At 46.3% G+C, this 24371-nt stretch overlaps 1 protein-coding gene across 1 annotated transcript in view; it reads right to left on the bottom strand.

Moving 5' to 3' along the window:
* Window positions 1-5281: 5281 nt before the first annotated feature.
* Window positions 5282-24371, bottom strand: part of FAM3D (FAM3 metabolism regulating signaling molecule D) — a 43515-nt gene continuing 24425 nt past the window's right edge. Inside the window, exons 3-11 of the mRNA XM_080995914.1 lie at window positions 23456-23526; window positions 21136-21246; window positions 19801-19821; window positions 19262-19385; window positions 18210-18268; window positions 12225-12275; window positions 10755-10839; window positions 9959-10085; window positions 5282-7361 (exon numbers count right to left, since the gene is read on the bottom strand). Of these exons, the coding sequence (XP_080852040.1) occupies window positions 7272-7361; window positions 9959-10085; window positions 10755-10839; window positions 12225-12275; window positions 18210-18268; window positions 19262-19385; window positions 19801-19821; window positions 21136-21246; window positions 23456-23468 (681 nt within the window). The 5' untranslated portion in view covers window positions 23469-23526 and the 3' untranslated portion in view covers window positions 5282-7271. The remainder of the gene's footprint in view (window positions 7362-9958; window positions 10086-10754; window positions 10840-12224; window positions 12276-18209; window positions 18269-19261; window positions 19386-19800; window positions 19822-21135; window positions 21247-23455; window positions 23527-24371) is intronic.

The following is a 24371-nucleotide window of genomic DNA, read 5'->3' as shown; positions in this document are numbered from 1 at the left end:
ATACTTGCAGCATTCCAGATTGGCCAGTGGAGTCCTGCTATCTTCGTTGGCTTTGTGAATCATAGAATCATAACCCCCTACAATGCAGGAACTTTTGCCCAATGTGGGGTTTGAACCCATGGCCGTGAGATTAAGAGTCTCATGCTCTACTGACTGAACTATCACAGCTACTCCCCACCCCCCTGAAAGATGGATCTGATTAATTGCAAGGGGTTGCCCATGTATTTTGGAACAGGTTATGGATGCAGAATATAAATTATTGGTGGATTCATACTTGATCATCCACACATCATTTTCTGTGATGCTTCCCCAATGTTGTACCACTATTGCCATCTGGAGGGCACACTGTAGCGTAGCAATCATGGGACAATAAATAAACTGGAACATAAACTGTGGTATGCAAAGTTACAGAACTTCAGAAGGAAGTTATAGAACATGCACCAACTGAAAGCAAAGCAGTATATCTTCCCCAAATCTTTTGATGGCACAAGCAGCATTGAAAGCAGGATCACGTACAACTGCCCCGATCCCATCATGAGCACAAATAATCATGGATGTACAATAAAAAGGATGTCCGGAGGGGTCCTAGGTGGGACCAGATTCCACAGAGTGGCTGCTTCTTAAAGCCACGCTACATGTTACACTTATGGTCTGGATAGCTCAATTGGTTAGAGCATGGCACTGACAATGCCAAGGTTTCAGGTTCGATCCCCATGTGGGACAGCTGTGTATTCCTGCATTGCAGGGGGTTGGACTAGATGACCGCTGGGTCCCCTTCCCACTCTATGATTCTATTATTTGTGCCTTTTCTTTAAGTACATGTGTGGAGGTGGGTGGTGCTATCAGGACAGGACTGCAGCACCCAGGGAGGGGAGCCTTATCCTGCCCCCCTCCAACCATGATCCAAACAAAATCCCCCCTCCAGGACCAGGCGTCTTGGGGGAAGGAATGCTCTCTTTGGTACAAATGGGAGCTTTCACCCTAAGCTTCATAGTTGTGCTGTGTGGGGCAGGTGCAGGGAGGGATATTCATCTGGGTCACTCTTGCGGAGGAGAGGGAAGGGACAAACCTCTCCTCTTCGTGAACCTGATGACAGCCACCTCCTTTGCACCTGCAATTATTATTATTATTATTATTATTATTATTATTATTCCCTTTCTTCTGTGCAATCAAAGTAACATCCAGTTTGGCACGTAAGCTACCCCAATACATCCATCTCAGCTGGTCAATTCCAGTAATGGCTAGCTAGGCAGAGCCTTCTCATCCAAAGCAGAAACACATAGTGAAAAAGCATTACCTTTTTCCCATGAGCAGCTCCCATGATTTTAAGGAGTTCAGTGCCGTTCCCTGCAGTGGTTTCGATTTAACTCTCCTGGCTTTGGCAATGCGTGTCAGAGAAAAGGCACAACACCGGCCCCCTTTAGAGAAACGGATCTTTCTTATTCTGCCCCGCTGTGCCTGCCACTATGTGCGGACAGACGCCTTCTGCACCCTGCGCTGGAGAAAGGGCTGGTGGCGCGCAGCTCCTTGCACTCCCATTCTACTCTCCGAGTAAGAGGGGCAGAGGAGCATCAGGGACAGCAGGCTCTTCAAGGTGATGAGCAGAAAAGTTTTCCCTTGATGCCTTCCCCTGGCATGTCAAGAATTCATTCCCCCCTTCCCTCTCCCCCTTATATACCTAACGACTGCCAGGGGCTACACACAAAGGCCGCTTTCATGCTGTCAGTGCCCAGCTTCTAAGCAGAGTCCCTTCTTGTGGTGGTGGTGGGGAAAGCCTGTAGAAGATTAGAGTAATCAGACTTGACACAGCAAGATGTCACAGAACGCAGAGCCAAGCTGAGAAGGAATTCAACCTGCGCAGCACAGCTGGGCCTCAGCAGTCTGAGATCCTTCCTTGCCTAGAGGTTTTGTGTCACCTGGTCTTCTTCTCTTCCTCTATCCGTATCCCCACGGCCTTCTTACCTCAATGAAGCTTTGGTGAGAGAGCTTTGGGAAAGGAGCACACGGAGACCCGCTTCTGGAGGAACAAGGTGGCGGGTTCCTGCTGGGATCAAGCCTTCTGCGCCACTGAGATCAGGAACAGCCAGCCGGTCCCTGAACTCTCTTCCCACCCCGCACCCCCCAAATTCTTGCTGCTGCCCACAGAGAAGAAGCTTAAACCATGACGTTGCATAATGTGAAGGCAGCAAGCCATAACCAGGGAGCAAATCAGCCCTGAGCGGACAGGCACACCCCTCTACTTAAATGTGGTTCTGTGCTGTTTCAATGGGACAGTCCTATGTATTGTCTTCGGTACAGCTAACACAGTGGTTTGACTTGACCCCAGAAGGCGCACTCCATTGTCCCTCAAGACAGATAGAGGCCAACAGCGCCTATCATCCCCAGCTGCTGTGGCTAATGGTCAGAAAGTATGGGAGGCACCTCCTTGGCTACCCCTAATCTATTTTTTGAATGCTAGTTTTAAAAACATGTATATCTGAACTTCATGGTACAGAAGGAGCAGCAAAGGTGGATTAATTGCAGTTTTGCAGAAACAACGATGCCAAAATCAGGGAGCCAAGAACAGCACCGAAAGAAACATTATTGGTTACATACAATGAAAGCCTGTCAGAATAAAATAGTCTTTAGCAACCAAGGGAATAGGCTGGTGGTAATTCATGGGGCAAAGGGATTTCATAATTCAGGTGCAGCCACTGGGAAGTGCTTTTCTCTTCTCCCAATCAAAACAAGAGGCAAAGCGGGTAAATTATTTGAATTATTTCAAAAATAGTTAAAGAGGTGGATTGTGAGTTAAGATAATTAAAGGCAATAGGAATTTAAGAAATGCAGAAGAAATGATAAAAATGGTGGATCATCAGAGGTGCTGATGGAAGTCCAAAAAGATTGTATAAGATGTGAAGTTCTGTGGAATGTATAATAATTGATACGTTGAAATTAATTATATATATATATATATGAGGCAGTGGGCTGCGTGTTATGGAAGGAGGCAGTGAAACTAAAACCTCTAGCACAACCACACCATAGAGGATCCAAAGAAACTTGGAGACTGTAGTTTACTCCTCACAGGGCTTCAATTCCTCAAACCCTTTTGAATGAGCTTCTGTTCTTTAACCTATGCTGTCTTGGGCAAGAAGGCTAGTGACTTTTTTTTAAAGAGAAATTTCTATTCACCAACGACAAGGCCTAACATTTTTTTCTGCTCCTATTCCTTTATAAAGGGAAGATTTCCACCTGCTGGTTAGAAGATAAAACTGTGTCGTCGTTGAACGATTGCCACCATAGCGTAGTAGAATTCTTTTTATCTTCGGTGCAGAGGATAGGAATATTTGTCACAGAGCATTCAATCGAGTTCCAAGTTGCTTTAGTTATTTCCACAGAAGCAGTCTATGGCCGTGAGGTAGAAGTAGGTGTACAGCCAGAGCTTTGTTTGATGCTGCTGTCTCAAGGAAAACTCGCAGAAACGAACACCTGCAATAGCTCAAACCTTTGCCAAAATATATTTAAGGCACACCCACGTCAACAAACCCAAGGAACAGGTCTACCTTGTCAGCAAAAGGAACTGGAGTGGGGTATATGCGTGAGGATTGCACAATGGGGCTTCCCCCCTTCTTTTCCTCCCGTATGCCCATGTGCCCCCAAAACAGTCCTGAGGTTTCCGTCAATATCCCAGAGCAAATGTAGAAGGCTGCCAGTGGGGGGTTGGGGGAGGGAAATTCCTGTTGCACAAGAAGACCTCATTTTGTGCTCATAGCAACTTAGTGTAATCCCACCCCTGGTTTCAAACGTATTCCCGCTGTCTTTGCTGGATCCAATTTTCAAAGGTCTTTGGGGGCAAGATGCTCCCATTTCTCCCCTGCCTCCCGTTGGAGTGCCAGCACCTCTTCCTCTTCCTTATTTTTTGCTTTATTTATTTCATAAAATGTATTTACCACTTGATATATTTTTTTAGGTCTTCAAAGTGGTTGCTATGATGGCCACTGCCTATTTGCTCGACTCAGCATCACTTCCAGAGGCAGAAGCCAAAGGATGCACAGGCTATTCTTCCTTGTCCTTGCCTATGCAGAGGGGTAGTCCGAGTAAACAGGCAACAAGGATGAGTAGGAGAAGGACCAGGAGGCTTCAGGGATTGGAAGTGGCCCCCTTGCAGCGGTGTGGGCCTGTCAGGCGCAGGTCAGCAATAAAACAATAAATCACCTGAGGCTCATCAACCCCCTTGCTGAGATGGCACCATGGCCGGCCCAAGACATTTGGATACCTGAGGTGAACCACAAAATGGCAGCCCCCCCCACACCAGGGAAGAAGGGGAGAGAGGAGCCCAGCAGCAGCTGTAAAGGTGGCATTGTGGGGAGCTGCTGAGGAGGAGGCAGATCCGGCCTTCAAACAGCGCCTCAAAACCATCACAGCATATTTTGTTGGAAGCTACCCAGAGTGTCTGGGGCAACCTAGTCAGATAGGAAGGGTATCATTATCATCATCATCACTGCCATCTTTTAGAATTCCTGCTCCATGATTGCAGTCATGGGATTTTTGTCTTTCACATGACGGTGTATGTTTTGACTCCATAGAGTGGGAAGTGACGGAGACAGGATGTTTGTGTTACTGTGTTCTGTGAAGTGGGACTATTGTCCTTTGTTCTTTTTCTCTTTGCTGTCTGATGCTAGAGAGAGAGGGAGCCATGTTGCAGGGCTCCATGTGTTTATAAGTAAATAAAAGTAGATTAGCCAAAATGCTGAGTTGCTGAGGTCTGTCATGCAAGATGCACAAACTCTGTGGATCCCTAAGTGTGCCGATGTCTGTTGGCATCGGTCACTGTGATGTTCGGGCAGAAGAAAGCTTTTGAAGCTCCCGAACGAACGACCAGGAGGGAGGGAACATGCCAGTCGGGCATGTGTCTCTACCAGGGTCCTACTCGTGTATAGACCAAGCTCCTGACACCATCATGGTAGTGGTGGAGGCACAGCTCCTATGAATCTTGCCGCCGGAGGCGGTTGCCTCATGAGTAGGCCGGCCCTGGCCACCACAGAAAGAGGATGGGCTCCTCTTGGCTTGGTCAGGCCCAGCTGCTGCAGGCTTGTGCTACTACCGCAAGGGGCAGGGCTACCTATGGCCCTCTAGCTGTTGCCGGGCAACAACTCCTCTTACCTGCTCATCACTGACCCAAGTGCCAGGAACTGATGGGAATGGGAGTCTAATAACAGCTAGAGGGCCTCAAGTCCCCCCCCCCTTCTGCTAATGTAAACGAACGCATGGAAGAAGCAGAAATTACCAGCAATACCACTAGTTGTAAATCTAGACAAACAAATGAAGGATTTTATGAAAGGAGGGTATAACAGAACAAACATTTCATAGCAACGCTAAACACAAGAAAAACTAAAATTATAAAAAGGACTTACTCTTGTTGTTAAGCAACAACCCCAAAATTGGAGTGATTTAACCGTATAATGAACGAACTACATGAAGACTGAAGACACACATACCATAGAGAGCTCAGTCTTCTCAGATCCCCATTTTTATATAATATCTGGCAATGTGGCCTATCAGGGAACCAAATGCTGATAAGACAGCCTTCTCCCTTCCCTGCTCACTTACCCACACAGTATTGTATCTAATACAAGTCCTACCTTCAGAGTAGATTCACTGAGATTAATAGACTATATTAATTTCTATTAATGTACATTAATTTCATTGGGCCTGCTTTGAGTGGGACTCACATTGGACACAACCCAGTATCACTGAGGCCTTGTTGGTTGTGCTGCCATTGAAGGCTGCCTGGTTGGCGCTGACCCATGGCAGGGCCCTTATGGTGGTGGCTTCCCGGATGTGGAATGCCCTCGCTAGTGAGGTACACCTGTTTTCATCACTATTAACTTGAATTTGAAACTCCTGTTTGCTCAGGAGTTGGGTGTCTGAAGAACAGTCTTCCTGGCAACTTGGGTGGAAGTATGTCTTTAATCACAACTGCTTTTAGAATGTTTTAAAACTGTAATTTGTGTGTGTTTTAATATTGTTTCAAAACATTTTCCTTTAAAAAATAATAATTGTGTATCTGTTGCTGCCCTGGGCTCATTGCGGAGAAACAGCGGGATATTCAATAAATAATAAATAAATAAATCACTGCTTTGAAACAAAGGAACCTATGCCCAGGGGGCTGTGGTGGAAGCTGTGCGACCATGCCGTTGTGTGTGGGGTGTGTGTGCTTTGTTTCTGAGCCAAAGAAATGGCAGCAGCAGCAGCAGCAACAGCGACTGGCAGGGCAAAAGCTCCATGTTTGAGGGAGCCCTCAGCCAAGTGCCTTTTAAGGCTCACCTGGCTGCGGGCTGTGGCAGCAGCAGTCGCACTCGGCTCCTCGGGTGGCAGCTGTCAATTCCATATCCCACACTGCCCCTGGTGTTGTGCTGCTTTGGGGCACTATGGGAAAACAAAATAGCCACCACCTGACACTGACTGGATTACCAGTTTTAAAAGGGGGCTAGGGACAGGCATTAGTGAGAAGCCCTGCCAGTGAGCCAAGGGCCCTGACAGCTGCCCATGGGTGCTGTTTTCTGGCGCCATGCATTGACAGACCTATCCAACTTTTGATTTGCTGCTATGGTAGAGGTAGATAGGGCTGACATATGTCCAAGTTATGAATTTGCAAAACGTCTGGGGAAAGCCGGATGTATGGCAAGCAGGGTGGTTCTTTTTTAATGCTTTAAAGATCCAAAAAAAGCCCCAAAACCTTATTTTTGGGGGGATATGTTCCCCCCCCAAAGCTCAACTGTTGCGCCCCCCCCCCAATAAAAATGCTCAACAACTTTGCCAGGATTTTCACTTTTAGGAATATGGCAACCCTAGAGGTAGAACTTAATATAAAAACAGGCCTCACTGCATATCGACAGTGCAGAGGACTCTCTCTCTATAAATATACATACTTGTGTGTAAATATTATGTGTGTCTTCAGTTCAAACAACTCTTCTCAAGCTGTTTGCTGTTGCTGTTTGAGGGTCCTGGCTTCCCACCTGATTCCAAAGACATTACATAAACTGATTGCTGAATACCTTTCACAGATCCACTTCTTCACCTCTGTAGAATCTATTATTAATGCAACACAACAGTGCACTGAAATCCTGCTGGCCCTGCGCTGAAATGAAGGATGGCAGAGAGCACTCTGTGTTCAAAACCCCACAGGGCAGAGGGTTGAGTCTGTTCGAATTGGTTCCACCATATCTGAGGCAAAGTGAAAAGTCAGTCAGCTGGGGGCCACCGGTATCTGTTCTGAATTTAGCTCATTGTCATTCCATCTTCTTAGGTACACAGCCCTCCATTTCCAGAAGCTCAGGCCAGCCGTCATACTTGTTTTTCTCCTTATCATTTTTTAGGTGCTGTGGAAAGTAAAATGGAGAGAGTCCGTCAACTATACGCAATGAGCTTGGTACATAAGAATTCCCCTTTACGCTTTTTGCATATGATTGTCAACTGCTGGAGAGCTACACATATGGCTATGCCTTATACTGAATCGAACCATTGGTCTGTCAACCTCCATACAGTGGTACCTTGGTTTATGAACTTAATTCGTTCCGGAAGTCTGTTCTTAAACCAAAGCGTTCTTAAACCAAAGCATGCTTTCCCATAGCAGCGGGGGACTCAATTTACAAATGGAACACACTCAACAGGAAGCGGAACATGTTCTTCTTCCATGGCAAAGTTCACAAACCAAAACACCTACTTCCGGGTTTGCAGCGTTCTTAATCCAATTTGTTCGCAAACTAAGCTGTTCTTAAACCAAGGTACTATTGTGTTTCGTTTCTATTCTCACTGGCAGAGCAGGTCTTCCTCGTTCCTGCTTCCCAAAAAGATCCTTTAACTGGAGATGTTGAGGGTTAAACCTGGGACTTTCTGCATGCAAGTAAGTCCTCCCCCCTCCAACCCTTTCAGGGCACTTCCATGCTGTTGTTTGTCAAATTTAGCATTAATCTAGGAATATGGGAATAGAAACTGCCAAAGAGAGGTGCGAAGTTGTGTAGGCTCTGCTCTGTGCAACAGACTTGTGTTCTCGACTGTCACTTGCAGTGACCCAGCCCCATCCTCCCCAGCCTGCTCCAAACTACTGCCTGAGGCAGTCTTCCCAACTGCCCAAGTGTTCATAACGTCAAGGAAGCTTATCCTAATGTATTGCCAAAACCCGTATCCCTGTAATTTCCACCCTAACTTAAGAGAAAGGGAGTAGCATTTGGCCACCATTCTCCCTGTAGGCTCCGTCCTTCATGTCCACTATATTTTTCCTTGCATCACAAGTTGACTTGTGACTAAGTATAGGCAAATCAGCCAGTTTGGGTTTCTCTCAGTTTCTTGTTTCTCCAAACTTAAATTCAGTCCTTCACATCTCTGCATCAATTTGTGATTAGTATTATGATTTAAAAGAAATCCTCATGAAATTTCACCAGCATTTAGTGCTAAGTTCTCCTAATAAACGCTTTTTTTGATATGTAGTCTCTCTCTCTCTCTCTCTCTCTCTCTCTCTCTCTCTCTCTCTGATTGCCCAGAATATGATGCATCTTTATATGTTATTTCCACAAACATTTTTATGCACCCTTTCCCTGAAATAAATGCATTTCTGTAGGTTTTTTTTAAATAAAAAAATATACTGGAGAGCTGCATTGCAAAATTCGGAGAAGGGTGAATTTTGAAGGATAGCCGTGATTCAGTTTACATATAGGTTCGAGAAGTGTGAATTAGTTAGTTTCTCATAAAAATGCAAACAAACTAAAATTTCTGCCCTATCCCTACTCACCATATCCTAGAACAGTTTTTAACAGTGCCAGGTTATAGTGAGGTTGACATATGGCAGAATAGGAATGAAGACTGAATACTTGTATAATTAGCAGTGTGTGTACATGCAAAATGATTTGTCCATTTGGAATATGAAGGAGGATGGTCAGAACACCCTCTGCTTCAGAATAAATGGCTGCCGTGCTACCTGTCCAAAATGCAGCACCTCAGAGGGGCATCAATGAGAAGGTGCCAAATGGCCGCATCTCTCTCACCAGGTTTTCTCTCAAGCAGCTGCTGACCCAATCTGCTCTACAAATAGCTCATGTTCAAATTGGTGCAGTGGATGTGCAGGAGGTTATAATGACCACTACAGTGGTACCTTGATTCTCAAGCGCCTTGGTACTCAAACAACTTGGAACCCAAACATTGCAAACCTGGAAGTAAATGTTCTGGTTTGCAAACTTTTTTCGGAAGCCAAACGTGCTCCGTTTTGAGTGTTACGCTTCCAATTTGAGTGTTATGCTGAGGTCTGTTTGTTTTTGCTATTTATTTTGCATTTTTGTTTTTTGTGGCTCTTTCTGTTTTGTTTTTGTGACTGTGTGGAAGAACCCAGTTCAGCTACTGATTGCTTGCTTGCTTGACTGCAGTACATTGTTTATTGCTTTCATTTTATGAATCAATGGTCTGGTTAGATAGTAAAATTCATGTTAAATGGCTGTTTTGGGGTTTATTTCTAAAAGTCTAGAACGGATTAATCCATTTTGCATTACTTTCTATGGGAAAGCGCACCTTGGTTTTGGAACGCTTTGGTTTTGGAACAGAATTCTGGAACAGATTAAGTTTGAGAGCCAAATGGGGCATTTTTGGAGGAACTCAAGAATTGGACGAGCCAGGGAAAGACAGCCCCAGATTGGGTTCAATGGGCCAGAGTGATCTGTTGCTGTCAGGGGGCGGGGCATCAGGCAGGAAGGAGAGGCAGGCATCCTATGGGAAAACACGTGACCATCAGGAGAAGGAAGGAGCTCACTTCCTGTACTGTGCAGGTTGCTTCCCTGCAGAGAAGCCACTTGCAAAGGAGCAGGATTGTCGCGAGAGAAGGAAGGTTCACAAATGTCTGCTTAATAAACCAATCCCTAAAAGATAAACATACAAGCAGTATAGTCACAGGTGCCTATTCGGATTGCAGCCGCTGTTCACAAGAAGGTACCTGCTCAAAGGGGCTTTTGTTTTTGAGCCCCTTCCCTCCAAGAAACACCCAGTTGTCTCGAAACCCCAGCTTGTTAGCGTGGCTGCTTCCCAGTTCAGCAAACAACTTCCGTGCTTCATCGTTCAGCCTGGAGAGACGGGGAATATTTATTCATTTGTTATACCTTGCATTCCCTTTAAAATTCCAAAGAGGTGTAAAGGTAAAGGGATCCTTGACCATTAGGTCCAGTCGTGACCGACTGTGGGGTTGCGGCACTCATCTTGCTTTATTGGCCGAGGGAGCTGGCGTACATGTGGCTAGCATGACTAAGCCGCTTCTGGAGAACCAGAGCAGCGCATGGAAACGCCGTTTACCTTCACGCCGGAGTGGTACCTATTTATCTACTTGCACTTTGACGTGCTTTCGAACTGCTAGGTTGGCAGGAGCAGGGACAGAGCAACGGGAGCTCACCCCGTCATGGGGATTCGAACCGCCAACCTTCTGATCGGCAAGTCCTAGGCTCTGTGGTTTAACCCACAGCGCCACCCGCGTCGCTATCCAAAGAGGTGTACAAAGCTTAAAACACCTAAGACTTTTTTTTGGACAAAATAAGAATGGTGGGAGGAAAACAGCAGCAAAATGACTGATCCAGATGAGATGAAGAGCAACAGGCCAGTGATTTTCTGAGGCCATCAAATGGATTTGCAGGGAGATTTGGAAATCGGGATCTCTCAGTTGAAGAGCTCAGCTGGCAGTATAGCAGTTATACACCCAAGACCCCAGAAATCCAAGCCACACACATCGGTAGTTCACTCACTTTGTTGCTGGGTCATCGTAGGAAGCTACGAGCACGATGGTACCTGCACTAATTGCTTTCAGGAAATCCAAGAGATGCTTGACATCTAACAGGGAAATCAAAGAGAAATTGTGAGGCTTGCTATTTTCTTATCCTGCCATCTAGTGGTCTCTCAAGATACATGCAGAATAAGGAGACATTGAATATGTAACACCAACAAGGACTGCACACATATATGGTGCTTTCTGAGGTGATTCAGTACACACACACACACAACACACACACACACACACTCCAGAACCTACTGCAGATTAAGAAAGAGAGAACACTATTTTTCAGAGGTTCTTAAAGAAAAGGAAGTCCCACATAGAATCATTATCATTACCACATTTATACCCCACATTACGCCCAAGGAGCTCAAACTGGGCTCCATGGTTTTCCTTGCTGCCCCATTTAATGACTCCAACAACCCTGTAAGGTTGGTTGGGATGAGAGACCTGCAACTAGCCCATGGCTGAGTGGAGATATGAACTTGTGTCTCCTCAGCCCTAGTCCTACATTCTAACCACTATACCATGCTGCCTCCCAAACTTTAACAATTATATATATATATATGTGTGTGTGTGTGTGTGTGTGTGTGTGTTATATACCATATGTCATGCAAAAAGGGTCCTTATGCTATGCTTTGGGTCACATCAGCTGCCTGAAAGGAAAAGAAAACCTGAAAAAACGGTACAGTGGTACCTCGGGTTACAGACGCTTCAGGTTACAGACGCTTCAGGTTACAGACTCCACTAACCCAGAAATAGTACCTCAGGTTAAGAACTTTGCTTCAGGATGAGAACAGAAATCGTGTGGTAGTGGTGTGGTGGTAGTGGGAGGCCCCATTAGCTAAAGTGGTACCTTAGGTTAAGAACAGTTTCAGGTTAAGAATGGACCTCCAGAACAAATTAAGTTCTTAACCCGAGGTACCACTGTATCTCCATCTTAAAGAATCCTCTCTGCTTGATGGCAACAGATATAAAGGCCTTAAGTTGGCCAGGAATGCCACGTTCCAGTGAGACCCAGGTGTCTTTAAGTTCGGTAGTTTCAGTGCAGAGAAGGCTAGGTTTTGCTTCCATGGATTCATCAGTCAATATGCACATTTTTTGTATGTTATTTTCACGAGCACCTGCTCTTTACACCCTAGTATATGTGCACTGCACATTGCTTGGCTGAAGGACCACATTGCAGAATCCTCAGCAGTGCAAATTTGGAAGAACGGCTGTGTTTCATTGCGCATATTATTCCAAAAAGTGCAAATGAGGAAGCTTCACCTCTGAACGCAAACGGAACCCAATTTCTTCCCTTTTCCTATGAGAAAGACACAAATTATTTCCTTCAGCTCTTACACCCACATTTGCCACTCAAAGATGGTCCATTCATTCTGCCGGTTGGCACTCTGCAGTCAATATAGTCAACTCTGTGGTTGGCACTCTGTGGTTGACCTACCTCCAGAATACATGTCAAAGGCAGCCGTCTTGAGAAGCTGTCCACTGCTTCCTAGATATTGGAATGGAAAAAACAGCTTTGAAGGTAGCATGCTTATATACAGACATGTTGTTCTTCAGATATATTAGAGCAGTGGAATAAATAATAAAATGTTCCCTGGTTTCAATTAACTATTGCACTTTAAAAAGAGAAAGAGATTTCTGAAACACAAACTTTTAATCTGGATTATCCTAGTATGCAGAAAACATCTAATGCAACCTGCTTCTTGATGCAAGAAAGCTACAGCAACTGTGTGTCTCACATTGATGTTGGACTACATCATCCCTGACCTCTGGCCCCTCTAGCTAGGGCTGATGGGAGTTGTAGTCCAACAACATCTGGGGACCCAAGGTTGGGAAGGGCTGAAGTAGAGCATCGCCAGCGGATGGCTGTCCAGCCTCTGACGGAAGACTTCCACATCTTGAACTCAGAAGCGGCTCACCTGACAGAGCAGAGCCCTAATACTAGCTTCCTGGCAGGTGTGTCACTACTGTTTACCAGAAAGGAGAGGGGTGAGGAGGCAGAGTAATCGGTACAGTGCAGATGCACCAGCTGAGGCAATCCAGAACGTCCACCAGTGGAACCGCCCTGCATTGGCCTCACTGCTTCACCCTCTCCCTCCCGGTAAGCAGTTGAGACACATCTGCCAGGAAGCAAGCGTCGTAGTTCTTATGCTCCACCAGGTGAGCCTTTTCTGACCTCGACAGCTCAGAGCTCCCACTGCTCAAAGGTAACACGCACCACTGTTTGAACTGCTCTTAGCATTAGACGTTCCTCTTAACGTTCACTTTACCACTTCGGCTGTCACAGCTTCGCCCAAAGAATCCAGGAAACAATGGTTTGCTAAGAGTGCTGGGAACCGTAGCTCTGGGTAAACGAAGTGCTCCCAGGATTCTTTGGGGGACGCCGTGTGTTTTAAATGCATGGTTCACACGCAGCCAATGTCAGCGTGGCAATCTTCAAAGACACTGCTTTACTGTGCTCTCATCCTCCCCTGTTCCCTGTGATATTTTGCAACCTCAAAGCACCAAACAAAGGACCTTCTGTCTCCATTCCAATCTTCAAGAGCAAGTAGTGTTTTATTTTTTAAGTTTACAGGCTGCTTGACAGGAGGCTTTGACCTTTCTTAGACTGACTACTTGGTGTTCCGTCTTTGTTGCTGTTGTTGCATTGCTTTAATATACTTTTTGTTTGATGCGATATTGACACACTGTTGTGTTGCTTTATTAAACTGTCAAGAGGACTTGTTGACCTATAATGCATTAAACGGTTCAGGACCGCAATACCTCAAGGACCGCCTCTTTCCATATGAACCTACCCGAACCCTGAGATCATCTTCTGAGGCCCTCATTCATGTGCTTCCTCCTCAGGAGGTCCAGAGAGTGGCAGCACAAGAACGGGCCTTCTCTGCAGTGGCTCCCCGTCTGTGGAATGCTCTCCCTAGGGATGTTCACCTGGCACCTTCATTATATACCGTTAGGCGCCGGGCAAAAACATTTCTCTTCAACCAGGCCTTTGGTTGATTTGATTGACATCCTATGCCCTTCTAAAATGTGTTTAGTAAAAGGTAAAGGGACCCCTGACCATTAGGTCCAGTCGTGACCGACTCTGGGGTTGCGGCGCTCATCTCGCTTTATTGGCCGAGGGAGCCGGCGTACAGCTTCCGGGTCATGTGGCCAGCATCACTAAGCTGCTTCTGGCGAACCAGAGCAGTGCACGGAAACGCCGTTTACCTTCCTGCCAGAGCGGTACCTATTTATCTACTTGCACTTTGACGTGCTTTCGAACTGCTAGGTTGGCAGGGGCAGGGACTGAGCAACGGGAGCTCACCCCGTCATGGGGATTCGAACTGCCAACCTTCTGATCGGCAAGTCCTAGGCTCTGTGGTTTAACCCACAGAGCCTCCCGCGTCCCGCCAAAATGTGTTTAGGGGGGAGTTATTGGGTTGTTGTTTTTATTTTGATCATGTGCTTTGTGGTTTTATATTCTATGATCCACCCTCAGACCTGCGGGTATAGGGCGGTATATACTGGTAAATTCAATTAATCACCACCACCACCATCATCAATGCTGCATATCAATAAATAAATGAAACTCATGCATGAGATGACTCTCCTGTTAGCCTCTATAACAGGGTTGGGGAAACCTCTGGCCCACGGCCAGACTTAGAATAATAGAATCATAGAAGCACAGAGTTTGAAGGGACTCCAAGAGTAATCTAGTCCAACCGGGGGGGGGGGCAATGCAGGGGGTCTGTATGTGGATCAAACTCATGACCTTGGCGCAATCAGCACCATGCTCTACCCAACTGAGCTAGGCAGCTTGGCCCACCAGGCCTCCCCATTTGGCCCAGCAGGTCTTTCTCCCTAAATCATACCCACCCACCCCACAACTGATATCGTATGTGGGGTTCAGGCCTGGGGCAGGTACAAATATGACTATGAAGGAATAGTCAGGAGCTTGACGTCCTGCAAGTCTCCCCACTGTTTTGGCAACGGTTTCGGGTAGCACTGTGGGTTAAAGCACAGAGCCTAGGACATGCTGATCAGAAGGTTGGCGGTTTGAATCTCCGCGATGGGGTGAGCTCCCGTTGCTCGGTCCCTGCTCCTGCCAACCTAGCAGTTCGAAAGCATGTCAAAGTGCAAGTAGATAAATAGGTACCACTCTGGCGGGAAGGTAAATGGTGTTTCTGTGCGCTGCTCTGGTTCGCCAGAAGCAGCTTAGTCATGCTGGCCACATGATCCAGAAGCTGTATGCCGGCCCTCTCAACCAATAAAGTGAGATGAGAGTTGCAACCCCAGAGTTGGCCACGACTGGACCTAATGGTCAGGGGTCCCTTTACCTTTACCTTCAGTGCAAACTGCTTGGTGCTCCAGGAGCAGGAAAGCCTCTTGCGCTGCGGTTCTCAAGCGCCTGGAAAGTGTTGCGCAATGAATTTTGACATGTGGGCGAGGCAATCCACTAGTCCGGTGATTGACAGATGGGTTGTGCCACCCACCTCTCAAGGTTGCCAAAGGGCCCGCAGGATGCAGGATAGTATATACCCGCTTGACCACTTCGATCTGCAGAACTGGTATCGTTAAACGCATCACCTACTGCCCCTTCTGCATTTGTAAGAAATCCATCTCTGAGTGCACATCACCCACACTTTAGAACTCCCTGCCTGGGGACACCGGGCAAGTGCCATTGCTGTATTCTTTCTGGTGCCTGTTTAAAACATTTTTGTTCGGGCAAGTGTCATGTGTTTTATTTCTTTTTAGCGACTGTTGGTTTTAGCCATCTTTTGAACGCTTTAAATACCTGTTTTTAAACTGGACTTTCATTGATAATTTCCCCATGTTTTATTTTATATTGTTGTAAACCATTCAGAGGGCTCACCACCAACACCGTCAAGCAGTATGCACGTTTTGTCGAATAAATAAATACAATAAGGATCTGGCCCACAGGGCAGGGCAGGGTTCCCCTGATCTATCCTCTCAGCAGGAGGACTGCCCTGGGGGGTCTTGACTTCCCAGAAGCAGCCATTGTTCGCCAGGTTCAAGGGGAGCTGCCTGCTGAGACTCAATACAGTGGTACCTCGGGTTACATACGCTTCAGGTTACATACGCTTCAGGTTACAGACTCCCCTAACCCAGAAATATTACCTCGGGTTAAGAACTTTGCTTCAGGATGAGAACAGAAATCGTGCTCCGGCGGCATGGCAGCAGCGGGAGGCCCCATTAGCTAAAGTGGTACCTCAGGTTAAGAACAGTTTCAGGTTAAGAACAGACCTCCAGAACCAATTAAGTTCTTAACCAGAGGTACCACTGTAAATGGATGAACAGGAAAGAAGTCATTACAAACCAGGGCAACCCAAGGTCCATAAAGGATGGTCTAAAAGACATTCTCCTTTACATTAACAGCATTTGCAGTTGCCTCTCGTGGCCTGCCTGCTGCTTCCTTTGTGCAAAGTACACAATGCCAAGTAACACACAGAAGGGTGTTTGTGTTAGCTGCAGCTCACTGGACACGTTTTCCTTCAGACCTGAATGGTGCCCACTTCCCATTGCGCCTGCCAGATGCCATGCCATTTTCTCAAGGTCAAAGCACTTATCTTTAAATTTTATGAGAAGAAGGGATCGGCTCAGTTTTATTGCACAAGAAAGGAGAGGCATGCTTCCATCCGTGTTCCAGTGCTCAACTTCCACATCAGCCTAGATTGGAAAAGGGTGTGTGGAGTGGAGCGTCATTGTGGACCACCCGGATGGAACGCAAACCATTCGCTCCAGAGTGAGAAGGGAGAAGGGACAATGAAATAGTTTGGAATGATTTATTTTATTTATTTTTTGCTCCAGGAACTGAGAACTGCAAACAAGAAGAGTTGGCTAGACTGGAGCTTCTTGAAAACCGGTTTCGCACTGAGCTGCCAGACACCAAAAACATTGTTCACCTTCTGGATACCAAACCCCACCCTATCCCAGCATCAGTCAACTGTCTGGCAGCTGAGGCTGCAGAGATCCCCAGGTACAGTTATGGACTTTCCCCTACTGCATGTGCCTGCAGATCAAGCTAAAGTAACATTCAATATATTCAGCTTTTAAAATATGTGTTCTACCCCTCCCCTAAAAAAAAAAAAAAAAAAAAAGTGTAAAGGAGGGTTCTTCTGAGAAGATGCAAAATGTCATTCAAATTAATAATATTGGCATGCTTTGGGCTAGAGGACAGGGTTTCCATATCAGAAGGCCAGTGGCATAGCATGGATTGTCAGCACCCGTGGCAGGCAAGCTGCTGCCGCAGTGCCCCCCCTCCCGGAGCCAAGCAGGGCTGTACTGTGCTGCCTGCCTACACAGGGGGGAGCCCAGCCAGCCACTGTGGCCCTTGATGGGCAAATCCCCCCAGTACCTACTGAGAGGAGCAGTGGGCCGGGCTACACTGGGGTTAGACATTGCTCACCTTGCTCTGTTTGGGCCCACTCATCGTGGGCCTGTGCTGCTCTGCTGCCTTCGCTGGGCCAGGCCAGGGATCTCTGCGGAAGCTGGAGCCTATGTGAGGGAGCCGAGTTGCATCCCCTCAGAATTTTGTGCCCGGGGCCCCTGCCCCTCCTGGTCCCTGCTACACTATGCCACTGCATGCCATTTAGATGGGCTGAATCCCTGGGAAATGTCCTGTTTCCTAATTAAGCCTGGACCACCACAGTTGGTGGATGACCAGTCATTAGTAAACACCCTTGCTTTACAGCAGGAATAAAGTGCCGGTGGCCCTTTAGATAACACCGGACTAGAACTCCCACCATCCCTGATTGTTGGCTGTGCTGGTTGGGACCAATGGGAGTTGGAATCTGGCAGAGCCAGGATGGGGACACCTAAAGGGTTAGAACCTGCTGCTTTTTGCGGACAGGAAACGGACATGGTCCTCTTATTGGTCCTCTAAGAGAGCCAATGTCAATGTCAAGGTTTCCAGCTACATGGTGGCTCTGATGTGGAGGCACATTCAAGCAGGCAATCTCCCCCATGGTTTGAGAGGTGGTACAGCCCTACAAGGGCAGTGCTGTGTGCCATTGCTAAACAGGTCCAGTCTGTAGGATCTGAACGTGCTTTGCACCACTTATGGATTCCATCAAAGAATCTGGAGAATTGCAATTGCGTGGAGTGCTTAGCATCCTCTGCTAAAGACCCCCTACCACTCCCCTCCCTGCAAAACTACGATTTCCACTTCTGAAGTTAACAGGTATCCCAAAGAGACACCTGAGTTCCTGACACAGTAGGAAGTGTCAGGTCACATCGACACCAGGAAGTTGAAGCACACTTCTGCCACTTTAACAGTCCTGGTTTCCCCCCCAAAGAACCCTGGGAAGGGTCGTTTGTTAAGGGTGCTGAAAATTGTTAGGCGACCCGCCTCACAGAGCTACATATCCCAGACCCTTAACAAACTACAATTTCCAGGAATTGTAAAAAAACAACAACTCACCATTGACAAGCGCAATGTTTATACCCCGACCAACGTTATTTTTTATGCTGCTTAACACCCTGTAAAAGAAGAAGAAGAGGAAGAAAGGGAGGGGGAATTAGGCATATAGGGCTATACAGAAAGTCCTGCTGGACTGTGTACTCAAGGGGGCAGTAGATGGTTGATGGAGAGCCCTGGGTGGGAGGCGGGGAAATGTCAGTCATCTAGGATGAGAGGCTGGGAGGAGAAAGGAAATATCCCAGGTGAACTCCTCCTTTCCGTGGGTGGCAAGGCCTAAGAACAACCTTTAAGAGAGGACTCCACCTTCTGTTTGTTCTACCTGTATTTTTTGTAGCTCTTATCTTTTTGCAGTATGGGAAACTTTAATAAAAATCTTATTACTGGAAGAAAAGCTCTGCTGGGCCAGGTAGGTTTGCCATGTTTCAAAAAGTGAAAATGCGGAGACAAAAGTTCTTGCGCTTTGTGGGGGGGGGGGCAAAGTTGTTGAGCTTACAAAGAAGAGGAAGAAGAGTTTGGATTTGATATCCCGCTTTATCACTACCCGAAGAAGTCTCCAAGCGGCTAACATTCTCCTTTCCCTTCCTCCCCCACAACAAACACTCTGTGAGGTGAGTGAGGCTGAGAGACTTCAGAGAAGTGTGACTGGCCCAAGGTCACCCAGCAGCTGCATGTGGAGGAGCGGAGACGCGAACCCGGTTCCCCAGATTATGAGTCTATCGCTCTTAACCACTACACCACACTGGCTCTCTCTTGTATTCCAGCTATGCCCAGGAAATTCCAGGCGTATGGCAATCCGAGGTCAGGCCAAAGGCCCATCTGGCTCACTATCCTGTTCTCACAGTGTCTGGTGCCCATTAAAAAACCACCTGGGATTTCCATCAACTGGCATTCAGACTGGCATGCTGCCTCTCACGGTGAGGGCAGAAGACAGCCTTCTCTTCCATGAATTTGCCCCACCCTCTTTTAAAGCCACCCAGGCCAGCACAGGCTACTGCATGAAGCATGGACACATGGTGGTGCATAATGTGCTTGCACCACTGCACAGAACTTACTTAACATCGTCAAAGCACATGGAAGGTCCGACCACATTGGCTGCGCCGCTAGTGATTCTGAAGGCGAAACTGTGGCTGGGGCAGGGTCTTTGGTTGCCGCATTTATGCCGGACAATGTGCTTTTCTGACAAGGAAAAAGAAAATCCAACCTGCAGTTTGCATCACAGCACTAATATCATTTTTTTAAAAAATATTTTTTAATGTGCATATTTAGCAGAGGAAAGGAAGGGGTGAGAGGATTATTAGAAAAAAATAAAAAGGAAAAAGACTAATAGTCAGGTGGAACACACCATTAGTTCCCATTGCAGACAGAGTAACTATGAGTAAATGCATCTGAAGTTAAACATATACATAAATTAATGTAAGTCCTCAATGTCCAGCTAGGCATCCACATGAAGTTGACATCTATATGGTTATGTACTCTGCTCTACATAGTCTTGAGACAGTTGTATATATTCATCCTTCACCCTGAGTTCCAGAGAACTGTTAATAAATATCAGGTTATACAACGGAGTTGAACACAAAGGCAATGTACTCACTGGTTGGCTTCACTCCGCTACCTGCAGAGATGGCAAGGAAACAAAAGCAGAATGAAAAGTCTTGGTTGTTTCATGCAGATATTTATACAAGGTAGCAACAAATGTGTGACGAGAAAAGAAAAGCCCCCACTCTCCCGGTCTTCCTCGCTGGTTTCCTTGAACACTCAAGTGTACTCATCATGAATTTGGCACAATAATGTTCGCCGTTGCTGGCTTAGCCTTGTTCTAGGCCAGGTGTGGGGAAATTTTGGCACTCGAGGTGTTCTGAACTACAACTCCCATCAGCCCCTGCAAGCATGGCCAATGGCCAGGGATCATGGGAAGTGTAGTTCAGTAATATCCGGAGGCTCAAATGTCCCCCTTGTCTGTTCTCGGCCCTTACACACAATCCTCTGGGGAATTATCTTATTGAAGACACACTGAAATGAATGGGACCAGGGGAACAGCCGCAACCGGCCCCATTCATTTTAGCTGGGACCTGGTAGGACCAGGGTGGCGCATCCCGTTTCGCCACCTGAGGTGAGATGGGAAGGTGCTGCCCCACTGCCATCCCCCTTACCGGGGTTGTATGGTGGCGCTTGCAAAAGCAATGAGGACGACAGCGGGTTCTGGCGAGATCTCGCAGAGTGCGTGAGATCTTGTGAGATTTCAGTGAGAGCTCCCAAGAGCTCAGCAGAAACGGCAGCTGCCCCAGCCTTGCCTCATGGACAAGCCTGCTTTGTGTAGGACAGGGAAATATACTCGGAGTCGAGAATGGATTTCATGCTCTTTATTCAGCTCATAGTGGTGAGGAGGAATGGAAGTTCCCCCAGAATGTCTGCTTTATATACATTATTTACACAATGGGCCCCACGTGATTGGCTAATTCCGGGATTCTCCTGTAGGCCAATCAGGTTGCGGATTCACTTTCACCTGGAGCTGGATTGGGTGGCTCCTGTGGACCAATCAGACTGCTGCCTTCTGGATCCTATTGTTCTAGGACCAATCAGACTGCTGCATTTTGGATCCTATTCAACTCAGTACATAACAGACAGCTTCCAACAACCCAGTACTCTGGCTGGGGCTGCTGGGAAGTGGTGATGCCCCCAAAGACAAAAATCCCACCTGAATTCTGCTTTGTGGCTCTCAAAGGAAACAACACACGTGCTTCCTTCGGGTTGTGACCTGGCAACCCCACGGAACTATCAGGTGAAGATCTTGGGCCTGTTTTCAATTTTGGAGGTGTGGGAAGCTGCAAGAGAGATCTTTGCCCTCTGGCTGCTCTCTCAGGTGTAAAGGAGGGAAAGCTCAGCAGGAGGGGGAAAAGTGCTCTGGTTACAATCACAACTTACTCACCCAGCCAGCTCCTCAGGCTGATGGATTTCATGCCAGTGTGGTTGAAATAGGTGTTGACAAAAAGCCAAGTTGTGGCCAAGGTGAACACCACAGCCAGGATTCGCAGCAAACCTGAGTCAGAAGGGAGACGGGGGGTCAGGTGGAAGGTAGGAGCAGAGCAGGTGGACAGACTGCCGGCGGCAAGGCAGAAGGATGAGGCCAGGTGCGTTCCTGAGCAAACAAGCAAAGAGCCCAACCCAAGTCTGCAAATCAGTCCAGCTTAAAAGCTGGATGACAGTGCAAGTCTTCATAAAATGGTAGTCATTCAGAAGTCATCGGCTGCTGGACCAGCTAGTTCCCACTCTCTGGGTGGGTCTCAAAAGTTGAGACAATGAACTAAATCAAGGAGCCACCACTCACAATGAGGAGCTTGCTGGGGCACATTCCTGTTGCAGAGGAGGTTTGATTTAACGAAGGATTTATATTTGCCCATTGTGAAATCGTAAAGGGCCCTAACTAGGGAAGAAGTCACACTTCATCTGCAGCTACAGAGGCAAGAATGTTATTTGCTCAAAAATGGAAAGAAGAAGAAATCCCGACAAAAGAAGGAATGGTTACAAAAACCTTTGGAATACGCAGAAATGGCAAAACTTACCAGAAAAATAAGAAATCAAGATAACATTTTAAAAAATAATAATAATAGAAGAATGGAAATGGTTTATTCAATATTTACAAACAAATTGTAAACAGATAAGAACGTTGGCAGGATTACTGTAATAACCTGCAGGTTTATAAGCGTATACATCTAAAGATGAAGAAATGATTAAGTTAAGATAATTTGGAATATGCAGAAAACATATTAAAAAAAAATAAATTTAAGGAACCGCAGAAAGAGGGGGAAGGAAGCCGAGTTTTGAAATCTTAAAATGATTGTAAAATTATTGAAATGTATAAAATTGAAAATCGTAAATTTTTTTTAAAAAAAGAAGAAGTGATACTTTGTCCACAAGGGCAGCATTATTATTATTATTATTATTATTATTATTATTATTATTATTATTTATTCCCCACCCATCTGACTGGGTTGCCCCAGCCACTCTGGGCTTCCAACATAATATAAAAACTAAACGCTATGGACAACGGGCATTTAGATCCACCACAACGCCCAGACGATGCTTTGATGGAGATTTGAAGTTTGTAGTAATGGATGGAGCGCTGATCTCTTTGGAGAACGAAATGGTGCCTTGGCTATAAAGGCTGCATTGTCTAGAGGGTGGCGGGTTTTGTTTTTGTTCCTGGCCATCTGCGCATGTCCCCATAGTTAGATGTAGCTGGCTTTCAACATAATAAGAACATAATAAGAATTCTGCTGGATCAGGCTAAATGCCCGTCTAGTCCAGCATCTTATTCTCAAAGTGGCCAACCCAATGCCCATGGAAAGCATGCAAGCAGGCCATGAGTGGAACAGTGTTTTCCCCACTTGTGAGTCCCAGCAACTGGTTTTATGATGGTGTTTCAGAGCCTAATACAAGAGCACACCTCCCTCCTGTGGTTTCCAGCAACTGATGTTTGGAAGCATTACTGCCTCTTGACTATGGCATTGCCTTCCTGGTTATTCTTATGTGCCATAATAATAATAATAATAATAATAATAATAATAATAATAATTTATTATTTATACCCTGCCCATCTGGCTGGGTTTCCCCAGCCACTCTGAGTGGCTTCCAACAAAACACTAAAATACAATAACTTATTAAACATTAAAAGCTTCCCTAAACAGGGCTGCCTTCAGGGCGGGTGCCACTACCGAGAAGGCCCTCTGCCTGGTTCCCTGTAACTTGGCTTCTCGCAGCGAGGGAACCATCAGATGGCCCTCAGCGCTGGACCTCAGTGTCCGGGCTGAACGATGGAGGTGGAGACGCTCCTTCAGGTATAATGGGCCGAGAAGAATCATAGAAGCTTAGAGTTGGAAGGGACCCAACTCTAGTCCAACCTTCTGCAATGCAGGAATCTCTGCTAATTTGTCCAATTCTCCTTTAAAGCCATGAAGGTTATTGACCATCACTACCTCTTGCAGGAGCAGATTCTATAGTTTATCTATGCACTGTGTGAAGAGATACTTTCTTTTGTCTGCTTGTCTGTCCTAAATCTTCCAACATTTGTAGGGTTGCCCCGGGGATGGTGTTACCTGCCCCCACCCCATTTTCCTTGCTGAACTTTCTGCTATGTTGTACCTGACAACGGGTGAGAAACTGACACCAAGGTGAGGTATGTGAGAATATAAAGAAAATGTCCTGAGGCATTTTTGCCTCAGGAAAAAAAAAAGGGCCTCTTTTCTTACCTGTCACTCTCATCTTTTCGTTCCAACGTAACGAAAAATGTCCAGAAGCTTGTCAAATGTCGCGAGCCGACCTGTTGAAAGCAAAAAAAGGCCAGTGGTCTTGATTTAACAAGGCATCTAATTGAACGATAAAAATAGCAGCTGTAGAGCAGGGAGAGGGAAAGATTAAGCCACTTTGCACTTTAAAACATATTCACGCAGTTTATACTTCCTCAACCTGTGTGAACCAAAGACACACCTAACCCTTTGAAATTCACACTTGTCCAAATTTGGCAGTGTAGTTCTGCAACAAACACATGTGCCCTGAAATAACTGCTCGCCGAATGCATATTTTAGGCAAAATCACGCATAACACTTGCATGTAGTAGGAGAAATTTGCATGAAACTACATATGAATTTTCATGCAGACTTTGAAAAAGAACAAATAATGAAATGATGCACAAATGGGATGAGATTGGGAAGATGAAAAATTGAGAGCTATAGAGCTAAGTACTATAAATAAGAGGATTTTCGGTTGCTGTTTATCTTTGCGAGACAGAGACAGAGAGAAGGACATTATTTTGCTGTGTGAATGACTCTTGAGTGGCAAACAATGGGGAAGTGAGTTTATTATGATTGTATTGATTTCCCACCCTTTCTCTTAGAAGCTCAAGGTGACAGCTATAATTATCTATTCCACTGTAATCTTCAAACAATCCAGAATGATACATTAAGCTGAGAACAAGTGAGTAGTCCCAGGTTACCCAGTGAACTTCATGGCTGAGCAGGGATTCAAACCTGGGTCTCCTGAGTCCTAGCCTGACATTCTAAGCACCACACCTTTGTCTCTACAGTGCCATACTTCTCAAAACAGGGTGCCTACCAAGATGGATCTCTGCTCACAGCCGGTCAGTACCGTCCCTTGTTGCTTAGTCGT

The sequence above is a fragment of the Podarcis pityusensis genome (assembly GCF_964106645.2).
Source record: "Podarcis pityusensis genome assembly, chromosome: 2".
NCBI classification, from domain to species: domain Eukaryota; kingdom Metazoa; phylum Chordata; class Lepidosauria; order Squamata; family Lacertidae; genus Podarcis; species Podarcis pityusensis.
Note: the sequence above shows the minus strand (reverse complement) of the source record. Positions and strands in the feature narration are given on the sequence as shown.